At 49.7% G+C, this 8,237-nt stretch overlaps 1 protein-coding gene across 9 annotated transcripts; it reads right to left on the bottom strand.

Moving 5' to 3' along the window:
• Window positions 1-363: 363 nt before the first annotated feature.
• LOC120430300 (uncharacterized) lies at window positions 364-8,221 on the bottom strand. 9 transcript variants are annotated; one of them, XM_039595398.2, is made up of 5 exons: window positions 5,039-8,220; window positions 4,863-4,982; window positions 4,727-4,805; window positions 4,590-4,665; window positions 1,491-4,529 (listed from the first exon to the last, which is right to left on the bottom strand). In XM_039595398.2, exons 2-5 carry the CDS (start codon window positions 4,876-4,878, stop codon window positions 4,212-4,214), a joined length of 489 nt encoding a protein of 162 aa, XP_039451332.1. In that variant the 5' UTR covers window positions 4,879-4,982; window positions 5,039-8,220; the 3' UTR covers window positions 1,491-4,211. The 9 variants fall into 9 exon arrangements, with proteins under 9 accessions (XP_052564564.1, XP_052564565.1, XP_052564562.1 ...); XM_052708606.1 differs by having other exon boundaries at window positions 4,863-8,220; XM_052708604.1 differs by having other exon boundaries at window positions 364-4,529; window positions 4,727-8,221.
• Between the last annotated feature and the right edge of the window lie 16 nt (window positions 8,222-8,237).

Below are 8,237 nucleotides of genomic sequence, written 5' to 3'. Positions count from 1 at the left end.
CTAAATCGGAGACGGAAGTCACTACAATTGGCGGAGCCTTTACTCGTTTCTCGACGGCAGAAGGCTCAGTACGAGGAGAAGGATCCTTGTCCACAGTTTCGGATAAAACACCGAAACCGTTTGCCAATGGAATTGGAGAATTAACCTCACTTTCAGAATCAGAATCAGACCTCGGATGAGGCTGTTTTCTTTTTCTGTTTCCGTTAGCCGATTTAGCGTTCAAACGCTTCACCGACGTAACGACCAAATCTTCAGAAGATTTGCGTTTACCTTTGTTTTGACGCATTTTGCAAGCAAAGTTCTCTTAAAAAGATGGCTTCGTTTGTAAAATACAACAAAATTTCAGGTGGGGTTAGTCTTGAAAAGACTGTTTAGAATTTTGGAAAGTAACTCAGGTAGTCTTTAAAAAGACTGTGAATTTTGTTTGAAATAACTCTGAGCTTAGGTAGTAAAAAATACCGCAGCTCTAGTGTCCGTTCACCACGAAGGTTCGCAAGACACACGCGAAACGGCCAGTTGTGAATCGCTTTGTAGGGTCTTCTCTCTTCGAACTGCCAACGCTGTTGTTGTTGATACTGCTGCTGCTGGTACTGTTGTTGTTCAAACTGTTGCTGCTGGTACTGTTGTTGTTGGTACTGTTCGTTTTGCATTTGCTGTTGTCGTTGTTGTTCGTTCATTCTCATCCAGTTCAACAATTCGTCCCTCCAGCGATAGTTTCGTTCGTTCACCCTTTCTTGATCTCCGTTTGCACTTGATGCTTGACCAGCGCCCGGATCACCGCCTTGATTGTTGTTAAGCCCTGCTCCAGCACCTCCTCTAAAGCTATCTGCTTGTCCTCCGTCCTGTCCCGTCGTTGGTCTTCCAAAAAGCCCTGTCGATTGGCTTCCGTTTGCGCCGCCTGTTCCAGTTGTTTGACCTCCGTAGGAACCGGTTGATTGACCATTGGAGAGTCCAGCTGTCCGGCCTCCGTAGAAACCAGCTGCTAGACCTGCATGGAATCCAGTTGCGCGACCACCGTATGAACCCGCTTGAGCTCCGTTCCGTCCCAGTGAAAGACCTCCGGAAAATCCGGGTCCTTGACCTCCGAGCAAACCATCAGCTAGATTTCCCAGAAAACCGGCGCCTTGGCCGCTTTGCAGTCCAGTTTGGTTGCTGTTTAGTGGCTGTCCTAGACCATGGTTCGCCTGCCCTCCAAGATGGCTTTGACCAGTGCTTATTCCCGTTCCATGTCTATTGTTGTTTACAGTCCCTTGTCCTCCATTCTGGTGTTCGTTGTAACCCGGAAGGCGTTCTGAAATGTTTAGCAAATCTCCGTTATCGTTTCCCAGGTTATCTGGTTGTCGCGATGGTTCTGGATTTCTGGGTGTGGTGTTTTGGTTCAACAGATTGTTCCACGCCATGTTGAAGCCTCGGTTTCCCGATTGCGTCGATGATAGGAAATTGCTACTTGGGCCCGGCGGGTTACCGTCCGTTCCCACTTCGTCTCGTCTTTCTGTTTGATCCGGATTGACGTGAGCCGTCCCGTTGTTCTGTCCGTCCGCTGCACCCGAGTTATCTTCTCCGCTAGTGTTGATCTCTGAACGTTTCTTCGCCTTACCCAACGTGTCATCAATGTCCTCGATGCAGAATTGAACGACCATTGAGCAAACTTCGTGATCCTCTGCCAGTCTCTCCGTTGTAAGCAAGATTGCTAAGCGATCGCGATAGTGAAGAAGACGCGCCCTAGCCTGGACCAGATAGGTTACGTTTTTCGATTCGATAGCCTTTTCTATCCACGTCATGAGTCGCGTGGTGTTCGTGGGGAGATCGGTTGAAGAATCGACGCGCGAGAATCCGCGAGAAAGTGATAGAAGATTCTGGAATTCATTGAAAAAAGTGTCGCGTGGTGGCCTTGGGAGTTTGGCCCTCAGTCGCGTGGTGTTCGTGGGGGAGATCGGTTGAAGAATCGACGCGCGAGAATCCGCGAGAAAGTGATAGAAGATTCTGGAATTCATTGAAAAAAAGTGTCGCGTGGTGGCCTTGGGAGTTTGGCCCTCAGTCGCGTGGTGTTCGTGGGGGAGATCGGTTGAAGAATCGACGCGCGAAAATCCTCGAGAAAGTGATAGAAGATTCTGGAATTCATTGAAAAAAGTGTCGCGTGGTGGCCTTGGGAGTTTGGCCCTAAGTCGCGTGGTGTTCGTGGGGGAGATCGGTTGAAGAATCGACGCGCGAGAATCCGCGAGAAAGTGATAGAAGATTCTGGAATTCATTGAAAAAAAGTGTCGCGTGGTGGCCTTGGGAGTTTGGCCCTCAGTCGCGTGGTGTTCGTGGGGGAGATCGGTTGAAGAATCGACGCGCGAGAATCCGCGAGAAAGTGATAGAAGATTCTGGAATTCATTGAAAAAAGTGTCGCGTGGTGGCCTTGGGAGTTTGGCCCTCAGTCGCGTGGTGTTCGTGGGGGAGATCGGTTGAAGAATCGACGCGCGAGAATCCGCGAGAAAGTGATAGAAGATTCTGGAATTCATTGAAAAAGTGTCGCGTGGTGGCCTTGGGAGTTTGGCCCTCAGTCGCGTGGTGTTCGTGGGGGAGATCGGTTGAAGAATCGACGCGCGAGAATCCGCGAGAAAGTGATAGAAGATTCTGGAATTCATTGAAAAAAGTGTCGCGTGGTGGCCTTGGGAGTTTGGCCCTCAATCGCGTGGTGTTCGTGGGGGAGATCGATTGAAGAATCGACGCGCGAGAATCCTCGAGAAAGTGATAGAAGATTCTTGAATTTATTGATAGAAGGCTTCGCGTCGTCGTGTATATATTTTCTTTCTGTTGTTGAACCGGTTGTTCGCGGTCCGGACTGGGTAAATTCGTGGTTAAGTTGGTTGCAAAGAAGTCATGCGCGAAGAATTTCATTAAATCGATTGAAACAGTTCGGTGTATCAACACTATTTGAGGTTTACATGATAACGAATAATACGTTGCTAAAAATTTCATTTTGTTTTGAAAGCCCTTCCCTTAGCATCGTGGCTCGGATGGCACGACGACGGATCTATTTGAAATTGTACGTTACCGAATAATGCGTTAATTCAAATTTCATTTCGTTTTGAAAGCCCATCCCAAAGCATCGTTGCTCGGATGGCACGCGAATGATAAGTCCTTCTCATAGCGTCGTAGCTCAGAAGGCAACGATTATGGTTCACAGTTCACATTCTGGTCATATCATCTACCAAGATGAATCCTGACTTTCCCTTTCCTTCCCCTACTAACACAATTCCCCCACTTCCCGTGATGCTTGAAGAAGATGCTGTGGATTCAACGGTCTCATGCGGTGTCAACAGGTATAGAGCGACAAATTCTTTGTCTGATGAGTCTGCAACTTCAACTATCGGACTAACATTCCTACCTTTGTTGAACTGCATCTCCTTGAGGGGGGCGCCGGTATTGACTTAAAGCAGAGATCTTCAGGGGTTATACAGTGAGGATGATTAGCTCCCACTACTCATCTGTTGGTTCATTGTGTAACTTCAGCTGATCCGTCAATAATGGAGTAGCAGCTCATTGGCAGTCAACCATGCTCATGCTCATGCTCATGCTCGATAGCCTTTTCTATCCACGTCACGAGTTCGGTGAGGTTTTTGTGACATTGCCTCAGATCGTCTTCTGGGGACAAAAAGTGTGTCGCAGATTCAGGGACGATTCCTCGAGCCTCATCTTGTTGGATGATGGCCCTCAAACGCGCTACTCTAACGCGGTGAGGAAGCGAGCACAAATGTAGTACATGTCTTATTCCCAGTTCATATTGTATTTCCTCATCGGATCCATCTTAAATTTTAAATGATGAGCCAAAATTGAAGTAATGTTGCGCCAAAATGCCAAAAAGAAAAACGATTTGCGTGCCACAATTTATGCAAATCTCCAAATTCCGAACCAAAATGCCAAATGGCCCCACGTTGGGCGCCATTGTTGATTAGGATCCGTTCAGCTGAGCGCAATCGCTGACGCTCCCGACTAGCAAGCCAAAATAACTAAAAGTAGTTGTGTGCGTGTGAACTAAGTTGCCATGTTTTATTCTAGTAGTTTACATAATAATGTTTCTCCTGCCAAACTCTGTTCCCTGCTTTCTTACGCTAATGGACAACACATGTCTTCCTACTCACTCACAGATGGGCCCATCTAATCCCTACCCGTCCTCGCGCGCTTTCTGCCGCCATGCCGTAGCCGCACGTCCTGGCCCCCGTCGATCAGCTCGTGCTCCAGCCTCGGCGTCGCGTTCGCACCACGCGCTCCGCGTCCTCGCGACGCGCTCTGCGTACGTGCGTGCTTGCGCGCCACGTGCTGGTGTGCTTGCGTGCCAAACTCGTGCTTCTCGGTGGGCGATGTTTGGGCGTTTGCGTACGACGTTGGCACCCTCCGTGTCCTGGCGCCACGCGCGACTTCGACGGCCTCTTCTCGACGCCTCTACTCGATCTCCGCCGATGGTATTCGCTGACAAAACTGCCGCGGCACGACCTGTGCAGTCGGTCGGCCCTCGAGCACAAAACAAACGGTGTATAAACGCCCTGTGGAAACAAAAGTCGTCAGCTCCATGTGCTTACTCCTTGATTCAGGCTCAATCTTACCCCGTACGGTTCGGGGGCGTTCTTTTTAGCTTCAGGTCCTCTAGTGGTGTTCCGCGTGCTTCGAGCACCGTTCTCACTGTTTAAAGAGAGCCCTTTGTTAGTATTGGTGATGCACCACCTGCCTGGAGCTAACTTACGACTTGCTTCCTCGTCGGCGTGACCTTGACACTGAATCTCGCTTCAGTCGTGCGCGTGTTTGTGGTGACCCTCGATCTCCTGTGAATAGGGTGATCTTAGTGGAAGTACAGCGTCAATTGTCAATGCCTCGCTTACTTGTGGTTTTTGGCATGCGATGCGTCTCTCCTGCCGCCTCCACTCTCGAGTTCTGCCTCGCGCGTCCGCTTTAGATCGGGCTCGTCCTTCGACACGGCGCTGGCGTGCCTCCGTGTGCGCCTAGGAAAAGAGATTTAATGATTGGCTGTCCGCTTGACCTCGATTTCTGCACTCACGTCGGGCCTCAAACGCGGCTGGCGGTGTTTCGCCGTCGACCTTGGCGTCACGAGCTTGGTGAGGTGAACCAGACACTTTTGGGACGCTCGCTGGACGGCTTGCCAATCTGGGAAATGCGACAACTAAATGGTGTGCCAATTGTCCGCCTCGACCACGACTTACCGGTAGTTTCGTTCGGGCTTTGCGGCGTATCGTGCCGTCCTGTCCGGCCTCGTGCCCCTTACGTAAATTACCGTTTCCGAGCGCTGATTTATCCGGCTCGGCGAGCTGCTGATGTCGGCTGGCGAGACGCGATCGAGCGAGGCTCCGCTCTCGATGGGTGTATGCAGGTGACTGTTCGATCGTACGACGTGGCATGGTCGTGCTGGTTGGATTTCCCTTTTTGTTGAGTTGTCGGAAATATTGGCAAGCGTGCAGCCGACTGCAGGGAAATCTCAGGCTCTTCGCGCATTCTCAAGCGAGTCTTGGGCTTCTCACTATTACGTAGCTAAACTAGTGTAACCTGAACTTAACATATTACGGCGACTATGGGCAAAAACTACATTTTAGGCCTAAATTTATCTTAAACGCAACACATGTTCTCATAAATTATGTGGAACATCCACGAGGTGATCACTTTACATATATGGCTTATATCGCATATGTTAATCCGTATGTGCATCCATATTTACGGCGATACGCGATTCCTTCATAAAATTTATTTCAGTGTGGTCACGAGTCGTGGTTGTCAATGCAAAAGCGCGCGCTGCGGCTTGTTTACAAACAAAGTTCATAACATAAACAATCTTCATCAACTCTGGTAAACAAGTTGGCTCGTACTTTTGTGACAATCGTCAATCACCTGTACTCGGACGTGCAAATCCGTACCGGTAGCAACCCGGTGATCCGCGGGAACAAGATTTGGGGTGGCCAAAACGGTGGAGTTCTGGTGTGAATCGGAGGTCTGGGCCTGCTAAAACAGAACGAGATCTTTGACAATGCTATGGCCGGCATGTGGATCAAGACTAGGTAATCGAATGCAATGCTCAAACGGAACAAGGTCTTTGGCGGTCGGGACGGCGGTATCTGCATCTTGGAATGTGATTTCAACCCAGAGTTTGACTGATTGGCACCCGGCGTCGAGATTACTAACAATGTAACCGCTACGATAGAGTTCAACCAGATCTTCAACAACAAATTCGGTGGCCTGTGTCTGGCCAGTGGTGTCCAGCCGATCACCCGTGGCAACAACCAAGTAAGTTCAGTGCAAAACCGATCGGAGAAATCCAACTCATCATTTGTCTCGATTTTACAGGACGAGGTGGAGGAGGCCGTATCCGGGTGGTAATTTCTGTGCAAGATCAGTTCGCATACGTCCTTCCCGATGCACGACTTTTTCCGGTGCCACACGTGCAACACGACCGACCGGAACGCGATCTTCGCCAGCTGTACCAGGACGTGTCAAGCGGGGTTTTTTTCTATATTTGTATTTCCATGTTTTTTATGTTTTTTTTTGGATTGTTATTTTTAATGAAAAACATAAAATAAACCCCCCCCCCCTCTGCCTCCCCCCTCCTGCGGCTGCGCCTTAAACGTTAGGTACGGTTCCACCGCAAACGGCACTAGTGAGTTTGACGGGGTCATGCGTTTTGAAATGTGTATACGGTTCACGGTGGTCAGGGCAGCAAGCTTGTTGAAATCATTGAAAAAAGGGGATACCTTGAAACTATTTGTCCTTCAGTATCAAGGGGTTTTAGGCTAGCTCAAGTCCTTTTCAGGGCTGAGACCGTTTCCCAAGTAATCGTAGACCAAAGCTACTGACTACTCATCACTCAGGGTCGGCATTGCTACTAGGCAGACTTTCATCACACAGAAAAAACACGATTTCGATTCCACTTCAGCACTTTATTGGGTGATTTGTTTGGTGTGGGTGTGGGTTGTGTGAAGTGTAGGTGGTTTGGGGCACTCTTACCGCGCAGCTCAGCTGGTTCTCGTGCCGGATGGTCGCCGCCGGAGGAGCTCCTTCGCTCACACTCCGCGGCTGGAACTGTCCCGCTCGTGGGGGGGGGGGCTTGTTCTTCTGGCTGACGGTGGCTTGTTGTTCTGCGCTGCGGTTGTCCGGTCTTCGGCGCCGGATGCAGCGGTTCTACGGCCTTCGCGGCCGGTACGGTGGTCTCCGGACTTCGTGCCGGGTCGGATGGACGCACAGCGGGCGTTGCTGGCTTCGTCGGGCAGGCTTCTTCCCTCGTTGGCGAATCGGCAGCCCCAGAGTCCACTGATTCGGGCTGCCGAGAGGGGACTCTCCTTAACGATTAAGGCCAGCGGCCTGAGAGCTGTCGTCCTTGACGTTGATGGCGCGGGGAGGCGCCAGACGACGGGGGTGGTCCTACTACGGTTAGACGTAGGCAGAAGCGCAGGCGACTCACACTGCCTAGGCCGACCAATCCGAGACGGACTTGCACTCGCGGAACCTCCGGGTTCCGCCGTTGTGGGGGCGCTTGACTACCGCCACTTGGAGTGCGACTAGTCCGCTCGGAAGCCTGATCACAAGAGCCCGATCTTCCCCAGATCGAGCTTTCTTTTTGGTTTTCCCGAGTCCATTTTCCCACCAATTCCCAATGTGTCAACAGCTGCGCTGTCAGGACACCCCACCGGGAAATTGGTGGGCTTCAGCCTCGCATACACTGAGAGATTTGCCCCATCCCACTGTTAAGTGTAGTGAGATGGTAATAAAAATACTGAAGTGAAACTTTCCTTCGTCAAGAATTGTGACCAACGGTTACACTATTCACTACCCCGGCGAAAAAATGTGAATGCACGAAGTTCATGAACATTTTTTTAAACGACTAGCATTTCCAAAATCATCTTCGGCACCCCTCTGGTTCGTGGATTAGCGCAAATGGTCACGTTGTTTATGTACAAGCCTCACTTTAGGCGATTTTTGCATTTCCCAGTGATAACCAATCACAGATCAATCAAAATTATATACAAAAATTAAACTAATTGGCCAAATAAACAAATACAAATAAATAAATTAAAAAGTAGACATGCACTACAAATTAAAATAAATTATTAAAATGAATCCCAAAACATTGGTAGACATCTCTATTTACATTTCACAAAAGTGCGTTGCAACGACTTTCAATTTTCATGAACGAATCACATTTTATCCACTTTTAGATCACTTTCGATCTCTCAAAGAAATTCACCACCCCTGAC

The sequence above is a fragment of the Culex pipiens genome, chromosome 2 (assembly GCF_016801865.2).
Source record: "Culex pipiens pallens isolate TS chromosome 2, TS_CPP_V2, whole genome shotgun sequence".
Taxonomy (NCBI): Eukaryota; Metazoa; Arthropoda; class Insecta; order Diptera; family Culicidae; genus Culex; species Culex pipiens.
Note: the sequence above shows the minus strand (reverse complement) of the source record. Positions and strands in the feature narration are given on the sequence as shown.

Coding starts and splice junctions, on each gene's coding strand:
- LOC120430300 (XM_052708601.1), bottom strand. CDS start 2,630: ATGAATTCCAGAATCTTCTATCACTTTCTCGCGGATTCTCGCGCGTCG.